The sequence below is a fragment of the Neoarius graeffei genome, chromosome 18 (assembly GCF_027579695.1).
Source record: "Neoarius graeffei isolate fNeoGra1 chromosome 18, fNeoGra1.pri, whole genome shotgun sequence".
NCBI classification, from domain to species: domain Eukaryota; kingdom Metazoa; phylum Chordata; class Actinopteri; order Siluriformes; family Ariidae; genus Neoarius; species Neoarius graeffei.
Genome location: NC_083586.1, coordinates 24,214,420 through 24,237,488, shown reverse-complemented (window position 1 = coordinate 24,237,488; position 23,069 = coordinate 24,214,420). Strand labels below are relative to the sequence as shown.

At 40.8% G+C, this 23,069-nt stretch overlaps 2 protein-coding genes and 1 long non-coding RNA gene across 3 annotated transcripts in view; all 3 read left to right on the top strand.

Annotated features, from left to right (window-relative positions):
* LOC132866030 (interferon-induced protein 44-like) overlaps positions 1–23,069 on the top strand; it is a 91,955-nt gene that overhangs the window by 17,326 nt on the left and 51,560 nt on the right. The window lies entirely within an intron of this gene.
* On the top strand, positions 13,236–14,312 carry LOC132865742 (interferon-induced protein 44-like). The gene is made up of 4 exons (XM_060898266.1): positions 13,236–13,282; positions 13,347–13,557; positions 13,773–13,925; positions 14,205–14,312. Exons 1-4 carry the CDS (start codon positions 13,236–13,238, stop codon positions 14,280–14,282), a joined length of 489 nt encoding a protein of 162 aa, XP_060754249.1. The 3' UTR covers positions 14,283–14,312.
* On the top strand, positions 15,057–16,600 carry LOC132866666 (uncharacterized). Its single transcript, XR_009650609.1, has 2 exons — positions 15,057–15,123; positions 15,289–16,600. It is a non-coding gene; the product is annotated as an uncharacterized LOC132866666 (long non-coding RNA).

The window sequence follows — 23,069 nt, the reverse complement described above, 5'->3', positions numbered from 1 at the left end:
CTGAATCGGGTATCGTTACAGCACAAGCTCCACAGACTGGCCAAGGTCACGACTGTACCCTATCAAGTGTTGTGCTTGTTTGTACCTGCAGCCTGTATCAGTCTTTAAGCTGATTTGACTCCAGTCATTTTGAATCCTGAATTGATCTGAATACTGTGTTGTTCACGATGCATCACTTCTCATCATATGTTTTGATTCTTCCTGAACTGACCATTCATACTAGAAAATTTGGCTCGGTTGATTCCAAACATGAGAAGTGTGAGAGGTACTGCCCAATAGAAAATGTTGAAGTGGTATGATGTGACATGTTAACCAATGAGATTATTGACATACACTGTGTTATTTTGAAACTGTATAAAATTAGAACTTTGTGGTTTTGAGTCGGTTCACTCTGCAGACTTACTTGGCTTTTGTTATTGATTTAATAAAAGTCTAAACCTTTCTGCAAACTCTTTGACCTTTGATTGTTCTTGAGAGAGTTTCCACGACAGTACCAGCTTAGTTTTGCACTCACAGAGTGAACTAAGACTGATCATTTGAGCAACCTATAAGCAGGACTGTGGCTGCTACCCCATTGGAATGACATCCTGATCTTTATTTGGTGGACTTTTTTTTCCCCCTGTTAGATTTAACCAGTGTTGAATTTGAAATTGAAATGATTGAATGTTAGATTTAATGTAAATTTAAAGCTGCATTAAGTGATTTAAGTTAGTTTTATAGTTTTAGAATGCAGAATGTAATTTAGCATTGTTAAGACTTTATGATTTTAATATTTTAGAGCTTTTTAAGATCTTTTATTATTTTAAACTATTACATATACTATAACAGTGATTCTAAACTATTCCTATGTAACTTGACCAAGTTACTGTGTGACCTTCGTCCAGGGGAGAAGACACTTCTTTGCCAGACTAAACATGTCTTTGTTTAAAAATTGTCGTTAAGAACATCCGCTGATATGAAATGTATATTATTGATCAGAAATGTGTCTGAACAGCGCCAAGGTCTGCAATGATGTCACACACACACACACACATCCCACAGCTGCATATTCACACAGACACACACACACATAGACAGATATCAAACAGTGATGTCACTTCATCTACAGATAACACGCACATAAAACCCCTGTATACTCTCGTCTCAGGGGGGACTTGTGAATAAAGATTGTGAACTCATGGGGTTCCTGTCTTTCTTTCGCGACTCACCCCCAGACGTCTGGGTGACACGGGGGGACTGATCTCAAGATGGTGAGGGCCAGAGGTGAAGAAACCTAACACCCCCTTTCCTTATAATTGTAAAGCGACCTTGGGTATGAGAAAGTCACTATATAAATAATAATAATAATAATAATAACAATAATAATAATTATTATTATTATTATTATTATTGGCTTGGGTAATATTGTGTATTATTGGCAATCTTTTCTCAGCCAGCACCGAGGAAAACAGTTGATAAGATGTCGCAGACTGACATAGTTACAAAGCCTAAACAATCATCTTTGCAAGTCGTCATCAAGGACACACAAACATCTGACTTGCAGGCCTCCCAACATTCAAGGACAGATGACTCCACTTCTCCTCGGATGGATTTCCCAAATAGCATGAAAAAATTGCTCCCAATGGCTACACTCTCTTTTTCCAGCCCAAATCTGTCGCGACAAGCAGTGTACCCAGTTCATCAAAATTGTGTTCGTCCAGGACTTTCAGCTGGCTACAAATCTTTTTCACCATCCAAAAGATACATGTCATCTCCAATCCTTTCACCCTCAAACCAAATGGAACATTTAGAAAGTCTTGTTTGATGTACTCTGGGTCCCTGCAAATGGGTGTAGTGTTGGAAACCAGCTGGGACCCAATGTTGACACTATTCCTGTGTTGATAAGAAACAGAAAACATAGAGCACATTTAACCCTGGGGGTGAACCAATCTAATCTCCTTCCTGTTTTAAAACAGCATCAGAGTGCTCAACCAGATATTACTTCTAGAATTTCTGTAAAGCTAGCTCTTCTGAACATTAGATCACTTTTAAACAAGTCATTTTTAATTAATGATCTTATTTGCAAACACAATCTTGATTTTTTGCTTCTAACTGAAACCTGGCTGGATCAAGCAAATAGTGCTACCACCCTTATTGAAGCAGCTCCCCCAAATTTTAATTTTTTGAATGTTACCCGACAAGGGAAAGGTGGAGGGATCGCAAATATATTCAAAGTCTCTTTTCAATGTAAACAATCCTCACTTGGAGATTTTATGTCCTTTGAACACTTATGTGCACTTGTTACATGCTCTCCTAACATATTATTATTAACTATTTATAGGCCTCCGAGACATTCAGCCAAAGTCTTTCTTGAAGAGTTTGGTGAACTGTTATCAGTCATTTGCTTAGAGTTTGATTGTCTTATTATATCTGGGGATTTTAACTTGCATGTAGATAATACTGATAACATTTATGCCAAAGAACTACTTGCAATTATTGACAACTTCAACCTAGTACAACATGTACAGGGGCCGACCCACTCTCATGGTCATACTCTTGACCTCGTCATCACAAAGGGTCTTACTGTTTCTAATACTGTTGTTGACCTGGCCTTATCTGATCATTTCTGTGTTTTCTTTGATGTTTCTATGTCTCCTCACATTCAGAATAGCTCAACGACTATAGGTAGGAGAGTCATAAAAGACAACACGTGCTCTTTTTGAGCAAGCTCTCTCTCAGAACTCAACCAAAATGTCAGACTCTGTAGATGATTTACTGGAATTTTTTAATTTAAATATGACCCAAATTATGGATGATATTGCTCCATTCAAAATAAAAAGAGTCAATGATAAGCAGAAAGCACCATGGAAGCAGTACCCGGCTGTTAAACTGCTAAAGAGAGAATGTAGAAAGACTGAAAGAAAATGGCGCAAATCTAAACTTCACATCCATTATCAAATCCATAAAGAGATGCTTTGTAATTATATTTATGAAATTCGTAAAGCAAGACAGTCTTTCTTCTCCAACATCATCAGCAGGAATATGAACAATGCCCGTGTGCTATTTTCAACAGTAGAGAAGCTAACTAATCCCCCACCACAATTAGCACCTGAACTTCTCTCAGTTAATAAATGCAATGAGTTTGCATCTTTTTTCAAAGGTAAAATTGATAAAATACGGCAGAATATTTCTCATAATATATCTCAGTTGCAAAAAATTGAAAAACTGCAATCACCAATGACACAGATAGATAACTTTAACACAATGTCAGAATTCTGTTTAATTGATTATGAGACTCTTGAAAAAACTGTACAAAATCTCAGTTCCTCAACATCTGAATTGGACATTCTGCCCACCAACTTTTTTAAGTCTGTTCTTCATCTTATAATTACAGATGTGCTTCAAATTATAAATACATCCTTGGAGACTGGCGTTGTTCCTGTGTCCCTAAAAAAAGCCGTTGTAAAGCCCCTTCTTAAAAAAAAATAATCTGGATCCTTCAGTGTTAAATAACTACAGGCCAATATCAAATCTACCATTCATCGGGAAAATCCTGGAAAAAATTGTCTTCAATCAATTAACTGCCTTCTTGATATCAAACAGCCGTTTTGATAATTTTCAGTCAGGATTTCGTGCCAATCATAGCACTGAAACAGCGCTGATTAAAGTTATAAATGACATACGTCTTAATACTGATGCAGGCAAAACATCGGTCCTGGTATTACTGGACCTCAGTGCAGCTTTTGATACTGTTGATCACAACATACTGCTATATCGACTTGAACACTGGGTTGGATTGACTGGTGAAGTTATCAATTGGTTAAAATCATACTTAAAAGATAGAAGCTTCTTTGTTACCCTGGGAAATTGTTCCTCAACGTCAATGTCCTTGACCTGTGGTGTCCCCCAGGGGTCGATTCTTGGACCATTACTTTTCAACCTTTATATGCTCCCACTTGGGCAAATTATCAATAAAAATTCAATTTTGTATCACTGCTATGCAGATGACACCCAAATTTATTTTGCTCTATCACCTAATGATTATGCCCCCCTTGAATGTCTCTACCAGTGTATCAATCAAATCAATAGCTGGATGTCACAAAATTTTCTTCAGCTGAACACAGATAAAACAGAAGTAATTCTATTTGGAAAAAAGATGAAAGACTCAGGATTACCACTATTCTTGACACAAAAGGGATTAAAACTAAAGAAATGGTTAAAAATCTTGGTGTTTTCATTGACAGCGAGCTAAACTTTGACAGTCACATGAAAGCAATCACTAAAACAGCATTTTATCACCTAAAAAACATTTCCAAACTAAGAGGACTTATGTCAAAAAATGATCTGGAAAAACTTATACATGCCTTCATCTCTAGTAGGGTTGATTACTGCAATGGCCTTTTCACAGGCTTGCCAAAAAAGACCATCAAATGACTTCAGCTGGTTCAAAATGCAGCGGCGAGGGTTCTCACACGAACAAAAAGAACAGAGCACATTACTCCAATTCTAAGGTCCCTTCACTGGCTTCCAGTAAGCTACAGAATTGACTTTAAAGTATTGCTGCTGGTATACAAATCTCTAAATGGTACAGGGCCCAATTACCTCTCTGATATGTTGCAGCGGCCTAACCCAATCAGATCTACCAGATCAAAACAGAAAAAATTACTATTAAAACCAGTTGTTAAAACAAAGTGTGGTGAAGCAGCTTTTAGCTACTATGCAGTACAGCTATGGAACCAACTCCCAGAGGACATTAAAAATGCTCCTGCTGTCGGCAGCTTCAAATCTAGGTTAAAGACCAAGCTGTTTTCAGATGCTTTCTGTTAAATAATTAATATTGTCTTCTTTACATTCTTTATAATCTTTACTTCTCTGCATGTTTTAAATTTACTTTAACTTTATCCTATTTTATTCTTTATTCTATTCTGCTGGGGGGTTTTTTCTTCTCATCCTATTTGAACTACTTCATTTTATTATTTTATTTTTACTATTGTTTAATTCTTATTATTTTCTTTTAATTCTTTTAATTCTTTTAATTAATTGTTTTAGAATAAAAATAAAATTATTTTATGTAATTTTATTTCTCTATTGTTTACTGTTTTTGTTTTTACTTCTGTAAAGCACATTGAACTGCCATTGTGTATGAAATGTGCTATATAAATGAACTTGCCTTGCCTTGCCTTGCCTTGCCTTGCCTTGGCTGACCTCTGGGTCAGTTCTGGGAAAGTGAAAATAAAAGTAAATACCCAAGTCACACCCAGTTCCAGTTATACATTCAACGCATCTTCAGTGTCTCAGACTTACACAAAGCAACAACATACAGGTTCAGCTCTACAGCCGGAACAGAATAAACCACAAGTGAAAAACATCACTCTGTAGCACTTTATCATCTATTTAAATTAGATTTAACATTAGATTTAGATTTAACTCAATCCTAAATGTTCCTGATTATTGTATATATAATAACACACACACACACACACACACACACACACACACAATAATTATGTTTCTGATCTGGTCAGACATAAAGTTTATTCTTATATTATTATCAGATAATAGCTTCCTCTTTTTATCATTAGAACAAAAAAAAAATCAACATGGCAAGATAATCTGAGTGCTAAATTTTATAGTACCATTTTGAGCAAGAAAAAGAAATTTGCCCATATCATTCACAATTTGTTTACAAATAGATAAATCAGTTCCAAAATTATAACGCAAAGTTGGTCAGAGGATATAAAAGAGGTTAGAGGCAGTGAAAGAAAATATATAGGAATGCAAGACAAATAAAAACATTTGAACATGAAACATGGTATGAAAAAGATGACGAAAAAGTCAAGCATGAAGGCAGCTCCACCATTAGAATCATCACAAAGACAGTCCTCTTTTCCAGACCTTTCTAAAAGCATGTCCTGTTTTCTTACTGACAGTTGTTGATGACAGATGTTCTTATGTTCAGGTTTTATAACAGAAATCCTGAGTCTTTTTTTTTTTGTTCTGCACAGCATTATTTTTTCTCTATTGCAGCAGAATTTTATGATGATTTACAATTACTTTATCAGCTTTAGTGTGAAAATAATGTCTAAAAATAATAATCAACTTATCCTGTGGCACATTCCTATGCAGACCTCAAGAAACAACATATTTGAGGCATCATTCACAGAGGCTAGACTCATGAGTTGGAATCGGGTAAGAAAATTGCTTACTAATAGAAACAATAACAGGTCTTAAACCAAACCAGGAAGTAAAATTTCTCACTTCCTAAATCATTATATTTTATGAGTAGGTCAGAATAAAATGACAATACTACAATATTTTCTATTTACATATAGTAAAAGAGCAATGAAATGTGTGCTTATTTTATATTGATATTGCAGCTTATTAACGTTTTTCGTCTTGGCCAAAAAACACCAAGCCCAAACCCAGAACCAGATCCTGGTAAGTTACTGCTGAAACATGATTTTTAAGCAAAGTTATAGAAAGAAACATTTATCATGTTAGAGGAAAGTCACGTAATATTTGATTCTTTTAATTTTTCCTTGTTTGCAGAATTTGATTGTTCATGGCGGCCAGTGGCATGGAGGTAATAGAGTAGAGTGGGGGAAAAGCCCCCTTAAGGAAAATTCAGTTTTTCTCCAAGTTGAAATGAACCATGTGTTTAGTTTTAATCATAGTTTTTGACAACAGTGACATGAACAATAATGCCACCTAAAGTTTGCCTAAAGTTAATACTTAATTTTTTTTTCTCGTCTCGTCTCGTCTTCTTCCGCTTATCCAGGACCGGGTCGCGGAGGCAGCAGTTTAAGCATGGAAGCCCAAACTTCCCTTTCCCCAGACACCTCGGCCAGCTCCTCAGGAAGAACACCGACGCGTTCCCAGGCCAGCTGAGAGACATAGTCCCTCCAGCGTGTCCTGGGTTTTCCCCGGGGCCTCCTCCCGGGGGGACATGCCTGGAACACCTCCCCAGGGAGGCGTCCAGGAGGCATCCGAAAAAGATGCCCGAGCCACCTCAGCTGGTTCCTCTCGATGTGGAGGAGCAGCGGCTCTACTCCGAGCTCCTCCCGAGTGACTGTGCTTCTCACCCTATCTCTAAGGGAGCGCCCAGCCACCCTGCGAAGGAAACTCATTTCAGCCACTTGTATCCGCGATCTTGTTCTTTCTGTCATTACCCAAAGCTCATGACCATAGGTGAGAGTCGGAACGTAGATCGACCGGTAAATTGAGAACTTCGCCTTTTGGCTCAGCTCCTTCTTCACCACAACAGACCGGTAAAGCGACCGCATCACTGCGGAGGCTGCACCGATCCGCCTGTCGATCTCACGCTCCATCCTTCCCTCACTTGTGAACAAGATCCCGAGATACTTAAACTCCTCCACTTGAGGCAGGACTTCTCCACCAACCTGGAGAGGGCAAGCCACCCTTTTCCGGTCGAGAACCATGGCCTCGGACTTGGAGGTGCTGATTCTCATCCCAGCCGCTTCACACTCGACTGCAAACCGCCCCAGTGCATGCTGAAGGTCCTGGTTTGAAGAAGCCAACAGGACAACATCATCCGCAAAAAGCAGAGATGAAATCCTGTGGTTCCCAAACAGGATTCCTTCCGGCCCCTGGCTGCGCCTACAAATTCTGTCCATAAAAATTATGAACAGAACCGGTGACAAAGGGCAGCCCTGCCGGAGTCCAACATGCACTGGGAACAGGTCTGACTTACTGCCGGCAATGCGAACCAGACTCCTGCTCCGTTCGTACAGGGACCGGACAGCCCTTAGCAAAGAGCCCCGAACCCCATACTCCCGAAGCACCCCCCACAGAATACCATGGGGGACACGGTCGAATGCCTTCTCCAGATCCACAAAGCACATGTGGACTGGTTGGGCAAACTCCCATGAACCCTTGAGCACCCTATGAAGGGTATAGAACTGGTCCAGTGTTCCGCGACCAGGACGAAAACCGCATTGTTCCTCCTGGATCCGAGGTTCGACTATAGGTCGAATTCTCCTCTCCAGTACCCTGGAGTAAACTTTCCCTGGGAGGCTGAGAAGTGTGATTGGAGCACACTCTCCGGTCCCCTTTCTTAAAAAGAGGGACCACCACCCCAGTCTGCCACTCCAGAGGCACTGTCCCCGACCGCCACGCGATGTTGCAGAGGCGTGTCAACCAAGACAGCCCCACAACATCCAGAGACTTGAGATACTCAGGGCGGATCTCATCCACCCCCGGTGCCTTGCCACCGAGGAGCTTGCAAACCACCTCAGTGACTTCGGCTTGGGTAATGGACGAGTCCACCTCTGAGTCATCAGCCTCAGTCTCCTCAGTGGAAGACATGACAGTGGGATTGAGGAGATCCTCAAAGTATTCCTTCCACCACCCGACAATGTCCCCAGTCGAGGTCAACAGCTCCCCACCCGCACTGTAAACAGTGTTGGCAGAGTACTGCTTCCCCCTCCTGAGGCGCCGGACGGTTTGCCAGAATTTCTTCGAGGCCGACCGATAGTCCTTCTCCATTGCCTCCCCGAACTCCTCCCAGTTCCGAGTTTTTGACTCTGCAACTGCCCGAGCTGCAGCACGCCTGGCCTGCTGATACCCGTCGGCTGCCTCAGGAGTCCCGGAGGTCAACATGGCCCGATAGGACTCCTTCTTCAGCTTGACGGCATCCCTTACTTCCGGTGTCCACCACCGGGTTTGGGGATTGCCGCCACGACAGGCACCGGAGACCTTGCGGCCACAGCTCCGAACAGCTGCGTCCACAATGGAGGTAGAGAACATGGTCCACTCAGACTCAATGTCCCCCGCCTCCCTCGGAAGCTGGGAAAAGCTCTCCCAGAGGTGGGAGTTAAAGACCTCCCCAACAGAGTGCTCGGCCAGACGTTCCCAGCAGACCCTCACCATACGTTTGGGCCTGCCAGGTCTGTCCAGCTTCCTCCTCTGCCAGCGGATCCAACTCACCACCAGGTGGTGATCAGTTGACAGCTCAGCCCCTCTCTTCACCCGAGTGTCCAAGACATAGGGCCGGAGATCAGATGAAACGACTACAAAGTCGATCATCGACCTCCGACCTAAGGTGTCCTGGTGCCACGTGCACTTATGGACACCCCTATGCTCAAACATGGTGTTCATTATGGACAAACCGTGACTAGCACAGAAGTCCAATAACAAAACACCACTCGGGTTCAGATCGGGGAGGCCGTTCCTCCCAACCACGCCCCTCCAGGTGTCACTGTCGTCGCCCACGTGAGCATTGAAGTCCCCCAGTAGCACAATGGAGTCCCCAGTCTGAGCACCCCTCAGTACCTCTCCCAGGGACTCCAAGAAGGCCGGATACTCTATACTGCTATTTGGCCCGTAGGCACAAACAACAGCAAGAGCCCTCTCCCCAATCCGAAGGCGCAGAGAGGCGACCCTCTCGTTCACTGGGGTAAACTCCAACACATGGCGGCTGAGCTGGGGAGCTATAAGCAAGCCCACACCAGCCCGCTGCCTCTCACCACGGGCGACTCCAGAGAAGTGGAAAGTCCAGCCCCTCTCGAGGAGCTGGGTTCCAGAGCCCAAGCTGTGTGTGGAGGTGAGCCCGACTATCTCTAGACAGTACCTCTCAACCTCCCGCACAAGCTCAGGCTCTTTCCCCCCCAGCGAAGTGACATTCCATGTCCCAACAGCCAGCTGCTGTGTCCGGGGATCAGGTCGTCGAGGCCCCTGCCTTCGACTGCCACCCAATCCACAGTGCACCAAACCCCTACTGCTACCTCTGTGGGTGGTGAACCCACAGGAGGTCGGGCCCACGTCACCTCTTCGGGCTGAGCCCGGCCGGGCCCCATGGGCAAAGGCCCGGCCACCAAGCGCTCGCATACGAGCCCCAACCCCGGGCCTGGCTCCAGGGTGGGGCCCCGGCTGCGTCCTACCAGGCGACGTCACGGTCCTGGATTTTTTCTCCATAGGGGTTTTTTGGTGAACTGCTCTTGGTCTGGCCTGTCACCTAGGACCTGTCTGCCTTGGGAAACCCTAACAGGGGCATAATGCCCCCGACAACATAGCTCCTAGGATCATTCAAGCACACAAACCCCTCCACCACAATAAGGTGGCAGTTTTAGCAAAAACAAACATTGTGCCAAGGGGGCCTTTTACCCCCCCCCCCCCCCCCCAGTGGGGTAAAAGGCCCCCTGAGGTGGGGCAATAGGCTCCCTCACTCAAAAAAAGCTGTTTGGATAGCAAAAGTGTTTACTTAAGCCTATAATGTGAAAGAAACAAGAAAATATCCCTGAATTAATGAATAGATGCATTATTTTATTATATTTCGCATTTTAATTTCAATATAATTTTGTGTGGATTGAACATGAATTAACAAAGAACAAGTGCATCAATAAATAATGCTAATTGAATCAATGAATTCATTACATTAACATATTATATAACATAATAAAATATTATGAATGGAATATAATATAAATAGATAAATAGATAGAATTTCTATAAATAGAAATTCCATCACATTAATACATTAGGCCTATAAAAAGAATAAAGAATAAAAGAATAAAAAGAATAAATAAATCCAGTGAAATGTAACGCTATCTAAATAAATACCCCGCAGCTGAAAACCCCCAACTGAAACAACACACATGCCATCACACACACACACACACACACACATGCACACACACAGGTTTCTATTCAGACAAACAAATTTCACACACAAATTCCCCATCATTTTCATTGGAACACTCCACATGAGCCCACTTCTGGCAGCCCTTACACCGGATCCATTCCCCCACACTTCTTGAAAAAAGCTCCCCACAATATAAACATTCGACATCATCATTTGATCTAGCTTCTGCTTTTTCATTATTCTTTTTAGTTTGCCCTCCTTTGCCCCTTTTGCCTCTAGATGCCTTCGCCTCCAACATCCGCTTGAATGGGGATGAGGTAAGGACAGTTGCTGACTCAGCTGTCCTCTTCTGGGCCCTCTTGGATGGAACTGGCCGAGGAGAAATTGTGTCTATTATTGCCCGAAGTTGTTGGGGTCCTTTAAAAAGCAACATAAAAAGCAACAACGTAGACTATAATTTGAAATACAGAAATACAGTAGACTAATTGCAGAAAGTACACCTGTAAGTTATTTTTCTTACCAGGTTCAGCATGGTGTGGTGGGGATGGTGATGTGGTGAGAGGTCGACTGGGGCCAGAGAGCTCCTCCTCGCTGCCCTCCTCCACTGTCCTGTCCCCCACCACTGGAGCCTGTGTAGCCTCAAAGTCCTCCTCCTTAAAGACGAGCCTGTTGATAGGCCAAATGCCACAAGCCCTGAAGCCATTCTGTGCTTTCCCCACAGAGGCAGCATTTCCATACGCCTGATTGAAAAGCCCACACATTGCGTATGCGTCAATGCGCTGACCTGGATGGCAGGTCAGCCGGCTGTCAGCTGCACTGTTGTATGCACATTTTAAAGATTTAAAAAATGTGCGATCCAGAGGCTGCATTTTGTGACTGCAGTGGGGTGGTATGGTTATCATTACCACCCCACGCTCTCTTGCCACCTGTACAGCCTCCAGTGTCTTGTGAGAATGATGACCATCTAACACCAGGACATGTGGCCTCTCCTGTGAACACCCCACAACATCACAGAAGTGGTGCAACCAGCGTACAAGAAGGCTGCTGTCGATCCAGCCGGAGTCGGACACCACTCCAATTGAGCCAGCTGGGGCACCATTCAGGAGACGCTCGTTCATCCTCTTCCTGGGAAAGACAAACATTGGGGGGATGTACTGCCCGGCAGCACTCATGGCGCAAACTGAGGTCACTGTGAACCCCCTCTCTGCACTGGTGATTCTGCCCACCTGCCTCTTCCCCTTGGTCACCACAATGTTACTTGGCTTTTGGACATTCTGGATTCCAGTCTTGTCCATGTTCCACAGACGAGACGGTTCAAAATGTGGCACCTTCCTGATCTCATTTTCTAGAATGTCAAAAAACTGATTGACATTCGGCCTACTAAATCCCACCATACGGGAGATGCTGGTGGCATGAGGGGTACGGACTGAAAGTGTGCCCTGACGCCTCATGAACCCCTGCAACCAGTCTTTTCCAGCCATCTTAGTGTGTGGATTAAAGGGGTGGTTAATTTGCAGTCGTTCAGCTAGGTCAAATGCAAGCCTCCTGACATCTTTAGTCGTTAAACCAAACAATGCTCTCTCCATTTCCTGTACTATGTGTTGTGTGAGTTGGTGTTCAAACTCAACACTGAACACAGCTTTTCTTCCCAGGGAGGCAGATCCGGGTCTTGCGACTTTGTTATCCCTGTGTCGCCTCAGGGTCTTGGGGGACACCCCAAAAAGCTGTGATGCTGCCTTCAATGGCATCCCATTTTTAATTAATTTAAGTGCCTCTTTGAGGCTCTGTTCACTGTATGAACAGCGTTTGCTGACTCTCTTGTAAGTTCTCATCTATATCAAACAAAAAAAAGATAAGACAAAAAGAGAAGAGGTTTATTTAGATTAGAATAGAATAGAATAGAATAGAATAGAATAGGCTTCATTATTCATTAGAAAACATAGACCTGTCACCAATAAAAAAAAAAATCAACAGCACACACACACAATCATATCACCATGTTATATGTAAATATAAGAATCTGAATCTGATGAGCATCAATTAGCCAAACATGATGTGACTAATCTTAGGCTACTGTTTTAGCTAGCTACATAGCTATCTAGGCTAATCTGAGGTAATATTTTTAATATTAAGTTCAAATTACTTGCTTTACTCAACCAGGTAAGCGAGATGTTATTAAAACTATGTATCTGCTATTCAGAAATGTATGAAATACAGTAATTATGATAAAAGGAAACGATGCCCCCTGGGGGCCATTTACCCCACCATTAAGGGGGCGTTTTACCCCACAGACTACACTTTTACAAAAAAGGGTCTTACTTTCAAAATGTGATTCAACTTTTTATACCTAATGTATTTTTTAACGTACTGACTTGTCTACTTATACCACATACACAGCTGTGATATCTGACGAAATAGCAGCTATATAAATACAGTTTTACTGGTATCTGAAAATTATATCACTTACCATGAAATTTGATTTCTCTCCGCTGCGTTGCTGATATGCGATCCACAGTGGATATTTGTATATCCCCGTTGTCAAGCCAGTCCATAGCAACAATAGAAATGTAACTTTGCACCATCTGGTGGTTATTTTGGGTAAAACAGGCCGGGGGCGTATTACCCCACGGGGGCGTATTACCCCACTCTACTACCAATGACTGCAAATAGACACAAAGACAAGATCATTGTGTGCTTCAAGCTGTAATTAGTAGAACAAGGTAACTGGAAGAAAATATGTTAATGTATTGGTTTACTTCTTAAATAGTGAAGATAACAAGAATGAGATTTTGAAATCCCTGAAGGATTTCCAGCCAGGTACTGCAGAAGTCAGCGAGATTAAGATTCTGCTTCATGGCCCAATCGGAACAGGAAAATCGAGTTTTATCAACTCCGTCAACACCATCCTCCAAGGATACAACACCACCGGTGCACTGGCAGATTCATCAGCTGGTCAAAGTCACAGCTTCACTCAGGAGGTAACCAAACAACAGAATATTTACTGTAATAGACTGAAGCCTGGACATTGTTTCCCTGAACTTCAGTGAATGTTTAACATGTTTTGGTCTCATTTGATCTCGTATCTAATTTACAGTTGGATCGAGTTGTATACATTTCTTTTTTAAGGTTTAACTGTGTTTTAGAAAATCTTAACAGAATCTTGAAATAAGACACTCCTGTATTTTGTGTCCAGTTTAAAATTCACAGGCTGAAGAAAGAAAGGCCTGGAACTTTCTATCCATTCACCCTTTCTGACAGCAAGGGTCTGGAACCAGGGGATTCAGAAGGAACGCAAACAAAAAATATAAAGAAAATATTAAAGGGCCATGTGAAAAGTGGTTACACTGTAAGTTCATGACTTATTATGAGAATTTTGTATTCTCCAGAATAAGTTTGGTTATGGCAATGACAACATAAGATGTGAAAAATTCAGACGAACAAATTTTAACATTATGATAGATTAATATTTCTCATAACTAATTACCAGTATTCACTGTTGTTAGTGAATAATTCACGAGTTAATATTAGTACTTTGTTTCTGAAATTCATTCAGTCTCATGTACATCTAAAAAGCATTTGAGGTGGTTCTTTTCACCTCTAAACATAAAGAACTTTGCTCTTTCAGTTGAACCCTGTAAAATCAACTGAGGAATGTGATCAAAAGCCCAGCCTGAAAGACAAAGTGCACTGTCTGGTCTGGTGAGTGTTCTATCAGCAGACAGAATCTCCCTCACCAGTGACAATGTTTTTCAGAAAATGAGAGTTTTCGGAAAAATGCAAGGGACTTAGGTGAGTTTTTACATACACGATATTGCCGAAAGTATGTGCCCCCTGACCATCACACTCATATGTGGTTCTTCCCCAAACTGTTCCCACAAAGTCTGAAACAAACAGTTGTATAGAGTGTCTCTGTACACTGTAGCATTACAGTTTACCTTCATTGGAACTAAGAGTCCAAACCTGTTCCAACATGACGATGTCCCTGTGCACAAAACAAGCTCCATGAAGACATGGTGTGTTAACGTTGGAGTGAAGAGCTTGAGTGTCCTGCACAGAGTCCTGACTGAACTCAACCCCACTGAACACATTTGGGATGAACTGGAACATCCGACTGCACCCCAGACCTCCTTAATCAATAAAGTTCTATTTAATCTAATCTAATCTAAACACCGTCAGTGTCTGATCTCACTAATGTTCTTGTAACTGAATGAACACAGATCCACACGAAAATCTAGTGGAAATCTGGAAAGGGATGTTCAACAAACAGGAACGGGTGTGATGATCAGGTGTCCACGTACTTTTGGACATATACTGTAATTATGGACAGAAATCTGGTCATCTATAAAACTATTTGTACCATGAGTCACGTTTTTGCATGAGTAGGGTCATATAAATGAAAGCTAGATAGTAATGAATTGTTTATGTTTCTGGTGATTTAACAGGGATTCCTCAAGTTGTCATCATGCCACTGGTTGACAAAGCATGTTCCCTTGTTAACAAGAATCTGGATAAGATCTACACCAGCAAAAAAAATCAAAGAGAAGGTGAGAACAACAACAGTCATCTTTTCTTCACTTTATTTACTGCCTGTACAGTAGGTCTCCCATCTACTCTTTGGAGTTTTTCAGCAGCATAGAACCCTTTAACAGACATGTAAGAGTTTTATATTAACATTATTCCTCCCAATATAACGTCTTTTTTTGTCATAGATGAAAGAGTGCAGTGTTAAACTGGGAGTCCTGATGAACTGCATCTTTCCTGTGAGGAACTACCATGAACAGGTTACCAGCGACTTGTACACACTGTAAAAAATGATTTTGTGGGGTTGTATATTTTACTGATAAAAAATGATTATTTTTTCCACAAAAAAAATAGGTAAGCAAAGGTAATCGATTGCAAGGGGTAGATCATACAGGCGCTACCTATTAATATAGAGTATAAACTTCTAATGGTGAGAAATGAGTAAACTACACCCAATTGAAGTGATGAAAATGGATTAAATAATAATCAGAAATATTAGGCAGGAAATAATGTAACGCAATAGGTAGGGTATAACTACCTAAAATGACTAAAATATAGCCTACTCGATTCTACGCGCAATGATTCATGGGAGCATGCTCGTACCGTGCTCATGATTCAGCAGAAAACAGCACTCGTGCGTGCAGCGCTCCCAGAAGAAGAGACCGGAGCGAGTCTGCGTCTCGAAGGGAATTGCGAATTAACATTTACAAGGACGCAAACAGTTGAGCAGGATTTATTTTGTTTTTTTGTTGTGTGTGTGTCAGTTGACCTGAATGTCTGGCAGAACAGAGAACCATTTAAGAGATATGAACACATGTAGCATCACTCCACATTCTAAGTTATTCTGATTTATGTGAATACTGTCTAAACTTGTCTTGGGGGGGGAAGAGTGCTAAATATGTACAAGAATAACCTTTTCTTAAACTTTTATCTTGGCACTAACTGTTTTTTTTTGGAAGGTTTTTACCTTTGGCACAGCAGAGAGAGAGTGAACTGCTTTTACTCAGGTTAAGCTACACACAAACAGATTTCTCTTGTCTTTTTTGAACACACACACACAGAGCTTGTGTTGTGTTGTGTCAGTGGCTTAATCTGAATAATTGGTAAAACGCACTGTTGGGTGAGTGCTGCACGTGTTCATATTTTTCTTAAATTGTTCTTAGTTATTCTCATTTGTATGAATACATGTGCAAACTTCTCTAAGGGGAAAAACAGTTGTGTGGTGTATTTTTTTTTCTATTTTTGTAACAGCTTTTATTGTTTTATATCTACACTGTGCCCTCCACTCTTGACCATTTCTACATGCCCAAATGCATCGAGTTGCTGCCATGTGTTTAGCTGACTAGAAATTTGTGTCAGCGAGCAGTTGTACACATGTATCTAATAAAGTGGCCGGTTTGTGTATATATGTGTGCATTGTGTTTTACATTGTTTAAATACAGTATATTGGATATGTTGCATGTTAAGACTTGAGTGACTGATTAAACAAGTTGACTTTAATACTGTCTGGCGTCTGCTGTGTCTGAAAATAGCTTCAAGTAAATCTAACCTTCCTGGAATAGGTAATAGTTAATTTGTCATAGTAGCTAATAATTATTAATAATTATTAATTACATAAATAATGGCTAAACATTTAGTGTTATTACTACTCAATAATTTTGAGTAATTTTTATTGAAAATCGTAGGCAATATTTACCTTATTTCTTTGAGTAATTTATAGCTGTTGAATGTAGGTGGTATTTACTCAAAATAATGGTTGAAATTTACCCAAATAAAGTCTATGCAAATTGTTACCTTAGATAAATTGGGTAAATTCTATAGGTTGTTTTTTATAGTGCATGGATATTCTGATTCTCATGGCAATCACTAATATCATTAGATTTGCCAATGACTATGTTGAAGACCAAGTTTACAAAGAATAAGTTCCCCTTGTTTCTTGTTTAATCTCAAACATGCAACTGGATTGTTTCAGGAATTCACAGAGGTTTACTTAGAGACTATTAAAACAAGCTTAATCATTTCACTTGCGGTGATGCAGTGAATATTCATTGAGAATATTTAGTGATTATGATACATGAAATACATTGGAAAATTATCACATCTCATCTTTATTTGCTATTATCTTTTATGACTGATATCTTTATGACTTTATGACAATGATATTGTTTTAATGAAGGTCACTTGGAGCATGATTTTCTCTTTTTTCCAATTTTAATGTATACAACAAGAGTATAAATAAAAGACAGACCTACAAGAGAGACACTGTAGGAGTAATCTTTACTATTGACATTTTATGGTGTTAATATTCCTGGCCAAAAAATAAATAAATTTGCACACTAATATTTTATTGGAAAGCTTTTATACATTTACCCCCAACTTTCCCGAACTCTCACCTTTTCCATGATTCATTGTTGCGTCATAGCGGAAGCTGGTATCTTTCTTCTGCTCCACTCTGTTGACGTTTGTAGCTAATGCTACCGTAACTGCTAGGTACCGTAGGTAAGGTCAAAGATGACTAAATGAAGGTTACACGGGTCCAATTTTCTGACGTGCTCTGCGGAAATCAAAAACCAGCATCCGGGAGAGGTGGGTCTCATGGCAACCCCAACTGTCTCTCGTAGGAAAGCCATGGATAGCTTTGATTACAGCACACATTCACAGTTTTGACAACCTTATACGATGTCACAACTTTTATTTCCATCCAGAGTTGCATTAATTTTTCACCAGGATCTTGTATTGATGACAGGAATGTTGAGCCACTCTGTAAAATCTCCAGCACATAGACTTTCAATGGGGTTAAGATCAGGACTCTCTGGTGGTTAATTCATACTGAAAATTATTCCTCGTGCTACTTGAACCACTCTTTCACTATTTGAGTCCAATGAATCCTGCCATCGTCCTGGAATATGACTATTCCATCAGGGAAGAAAAACCCTACTGATGTGAACCTGGTAATTCAGTACATACAGGTCATCAGCTGACTTCATTTTATTGCCCCATACCGTTGCTGAGCCTTGACCTGACCAACTGAATCAACCCTAGACAATACTGCCTCCAGAGGCTTGTACAGTGGACAGTATGCATGATGGGGGCATCGCTTCATGAGCTTCTCTTCTTACCTTGACATGCCCATCACTCTGGAATAGGGTCAGTCTGGACTCATCAGACCACTTGACTTATTTCCATTGCTCCAGAGTCCAATTTTTATGCTCCCTAACAAAATGAAGCCTTTTCTCCTGATTATCCTCACTAACAAGTGGTTTTCTTATGGATGCACAACTGCTAAGTACCAATCCTGTGAGATCTCGTCACACTGTGAGTGTGAAAATGCTCTTAATTTCACTATCAAACATAGCTGAGTTCTACTGTTGATTTGTTATGATTTCACTTCACCAAGTATTTAACCAGGGGCGGCACAGTGGTGTAGTGGTTAGTGCTGTCGCCTCACAGCAAGAAGGTCTGGGTTCGAGCCCTGTGGCCAGCGAGGGCCTTTCTGTGCGGAGTTTGCACGCTCTCACTGTGTCCGCGTGGGTTTCCTCCGGGTGCTCCGGTTTCCCCCACAGTCCAAAGACATGCAGGTTAGGTTAACTGGTGACTCTAAATTGACTGTAGGTGTGAATGTGAGTGTGAATGGTTGTCTGTGCCTATGTGTCAGCCCTGTGATGACCTGGCGACTTGTCCAGGGTGTACCCCGCCTTTCGCCTGTAGTTAGCTGGGATAGGCTCCAACTTGCCTGTGACCCTGTGGAACAGGATAAAGCGGCTAGAGATAATGAGATGAGATTAAGTATTTAAGCAATATCTTATCACATACAGTGAAGTTTTTTTTCAACCAGGTTTCTTCTGTGAAGTTGAAGGTTCACCACCATCCGTCCAGGTTTTAATAATGGGTTGGATACAGCTTCTGACACGGTAGTTTAGGAAAGGAGAAGCTACTCACTGCATCATTTTGGGTTGAAAGACTTGTTGCAGCTGAAACCTATTGCTCACTGCAGTAACTATCCAATCAATGGATAAGTATTTGTTTATTTGTTTACTTATCCAAGCAGTGGATAAGTATTTGTAAATCCAAACAGCCACTTTTTTGGATAGAAAACATGTGTAAGCTTTTGTAAACATTTTAATTTTGATGTTAAAAAAAAAAGGACGGGGAGTCCTGCACTTCTGGTTCTGATAAGTATATTGCAATACATAAGCATGACAGCAACAAATACATAACAGTTGTGTATGATTGATTGGCTCTCTGTAGCTTTAAGGAGGAAAAAACACATGGGCTTATGAGATGTTGATTTTTCTTTGCTCAGGATTTACCTTTATTAAAAAATGCAGACTAATGAGTGAACATATCTAAAATACAGAATAAAAAATAATCATTACTGAACATCTTGGCAAAAACCAAAAATACACAGGATTGAGTTTACAGTATTTCCTAACCATTTAAAGGATTACATCCAGCATTGTTTACACGAGTTAAATGAAGAACAGAGACCTCCAAAATGGGAAATAAATAATAAGTTCAAGCCACTGCACTCTGCACTGGTTATTGAGAGAAGTAACAACTACAAAGCCACTCCCCTAAAATGCACAAATTAATGATCACCCAGATTTGCATTTGAATTTACGTTGACGAGGCCAGAGGTGCCAAAATACTGAAACTGTTTATATTTTTGTGCATATGTAACCACACACATACCTTGATTCGTCTTATGCTGAATATATATTGATTGAAACCCAGGTATGTTGATTTTCAGTAAAGAGTAATTGAAGTTAATGCTATTAAAAGCAAAAATAAATTATCATAATTACAGTAAACAAGTAAAATACATTAAAGATTTTGAGGTTGCTTATACTGAAAGGTTGTTTTCTGATAAATCACAGGCCTATTCAAAACGTGGATTATTCTAACCCAGCACCTGCAGCATTATTATATGTTGTAATGAGCTAGCCAAGGCCATGTTGAATCAAGCAATTGTTTATTCTGATTCATGCGATTCATGTGCCGGAGTGTTTTGCACGCTAACGTAATACATTTTATCAAATCATTCTGAATCGGGTATTGTTATAGCACAAGCTCCACAAACTGGCCAAGGTCACGATTGTACCCTATCAAATGTTGTGCTTGTTTGTACCTGCAGCCTGTATCAGTCTTTAAGCTGATTTGACTCCAGTCATTTTGAATCCTGAATTGATCTGAATACTGTGTTCTTCACCATGCATCACTTCTTATCATATGTTTTGATTCTTCCTGAACTGACCATTCATACTAGAAAATTTGGCTCGGTTGATTCCAAACATGAGAAGTGTGAGAGGTACTGCCCAATAGAAAATGTTGAAGTGGTATGATGTGACATGTTAACCAATGAGATTATTGACATACACTGTGTTATTTTGAAACTGTATAAAATGAGAATTTTGTGATTTTGAGTCGGTTCACTCTGCAGACTGACTTGGCTTTTGTTATTGATTTAATAAAAGTCTAAACTTTTCTGCAAACTCTTTGACCTTTGATTGTTCTTGAGAGAGTTTCCACGACAGTACCAGCTTAGTTTTGCACTCACAGAGTGAACTAAGACTGAGCATTTGAGCAACCTATAAGCAGCCCTTTAACATGTGTGAAATCAACAACAACAACAACAACAAAAAAGTGAGGTCTCATGGCTGCTAGAAAGCTAGACTAGTGTTTCTTGGTACTAATTTCACTTTAGGATCACCATGAAAACACAAGATTTGGAGAATAACATCATAGTATTTTAAGAAAAAATTCTAATATTAAAATGGTCCATACTGGAGCAACATTTGTGTGTTAAAATGAGGGATGATGCGGACTTAAAATTGGTTTGACAAAAAAAGAAAAAAAGGAATGGTTGAATTTCTGACACATTCACACCAGGATAATATTATTGGTTTGAAACCTTTTGTTTGTTTAGAAGAAAAAACCACATATCACTTTTCCCCCAAATGATGACTCATGGGCATGGTAATTGGGGAGAAGAAGTCAGACCAAGTGTCACACCAGCACTAGAGTCCATCCTGAACTCTGTCACAGAACCCATCACAGCACACTAACATGGCCTCAATGAATTATGAATACCATCAGCCATCACGTTCAAGTTCAAGAGATTTCTGAACACATACACACACACACCTGTACTCAGTCACACATACTGTAAGCAACATACTTACCTGGCAGGGGCAATACCATGATTTGTGAGTGACACAAGTCCAGCTTAAAGGGCTGATGACACGAACATGACTCTATGCAATTTCTTAAATAAACTATACAACATGGCAAACATGTTAGATTTCTGTTATAATTACGTGAAAAGAAGCTGTTGTTACATGAATATCCAACTTTTAATTGCACAGCGCAAGAAAACTGGGTCCGTGGCTCGCGGCCATGCTGTGACGTCAGCGGAAGAACACGCTGCGGTTCACTGGCTGTTCTACTCAATGGAAATGGCGCATGAAAACACCGGTGAACTCTCTAGTGCTAGCTCTTCCTCTTCTGGGAGTCTAGAATTGTGTTGATCTCTTCCGAATAGAATCTATGATAGTCTACCCTCTTTACCCTTTGCCTCTCGTTGCTAGGCGGCAGTTACATGAAAGCCGCAAGCTTTCACAAGCAAATACATGACTGATATCACGCCGACTTTATGATTACATTTATTATTATCATGTAGAATCTATAGCTCTACGTACCTTTATCTTATGTCGCTTCACAACACATGTTCTGACAGGAGGACTGTCTTTGGATCCGGCATAGCTACTAGTAGACCCCCTCCGGAATACTGGCAGTGTTGCCAGATTGGGAGGTTTCCCACCCAGTTGGGCGGTTTCAAGTGCATTTTGGTGGGTTTTGAACATATTTTGGGCTGGAAAACTTTAGCAGTATCTTGCAACAGATACTGCTGACGTTTTCCAGCCCAAAATATGTTCAAAACCCACCAAAATGCACTTGAAACCGCCCAACTGGGCGGGAAACCTCCCAATCTGGCAACACTGTGTAGGCACTGCTGATGGTAGTAACACACGTTTGTGCTGAACTGCACACGCAAGAGATTCTTTTAAGCTGGGAAGGGTGTCAAAACAATCCAAATCGAAGTGTTCAGAGCACAGGACGGATGTTGGTGAGGGCTCCCACTTGTCACGAGTGCGCCTGACTTGCTTCACCCACTTCGCATGCAGCTCAGGATTTCTGGGAAACTTGAATAAACTTACCCCATCCTTGTGGGTTTTGGAGCAAAAGCTGGCAAGACAACGCGAAGGCATTATATATATATATATATATATATATATATATATATATATATATATATATAATGTCTAATAATGTCTAATAAAAATACTAATAATGATAAACTGAACACCTGCCGCATCAACAACAAACTGGTAAGTGAGGAGGAAGGTTCTTTCGCTGACGTCATATAGCTCCTCCTCCTCTTTCGTCTCCTGGGTGCTGCAGCCCCGTCAAATTTGCCCAAATAGCTGCGTTTATCATCATAACTTGTAAAATAGGCGCCTTCGTGAATTAATATATGGGTCATCGGGAATTACTTTTTATGTTATAAAACATCGCCAAAGATGTCAAAAACGTGTCATCAGCACTTTAAAGGCTTCATAAAAGCAACTATTTTCCCTTCACTTCTCTCAGCCTGAACATGTTTTACAAAATGAAGAAATAAATTAAGTTTCTATAAGAAAATTCAGTGCTTTTATGATATTTATGATATACAGTAAGCTTTAGTCACACTTTTCAGTGATATTTCTCACATACACATCTTACGTTATTCTTTACCATGGGAGCAACATAGTAATCACATTCAGATATAAACTTATCATCCTGAAATATTGAGTGAAACTGCTGATTAAAATTTTACATAGCAGCAGATATTTTGGATCATGAATCTTGGAATTATTGCAGTTCTGGGAAAGTAAAAGTAAATACCCAAGTCACACCCAGTTCCAATTTT

Bases quoted from the DNA above. Each gene is read 5' to 3' on its own strand.
- LOC132865742 (XM_060898266.1), top strand. From the start codon at position 13,236: ATGACTGCAAATAGACACAAAGACAAGATCATTGTGTGCTTCAAGCT. The intron at 13,558-13,772 runs GTAACCAAACAA...TTTTGTGTCCAG, and splicing joins GTCACAGCTTCACTCAGGAG to TTTAAAATTCACAGGCTGAA. The intron at 13,926-14,204 runs GTAAGTTCATGA...TTGCTCTTTCAG, and splicing joins ATGTGAAAAGTGGTTACACT to TTGAACCCTGTAAAATCAAC.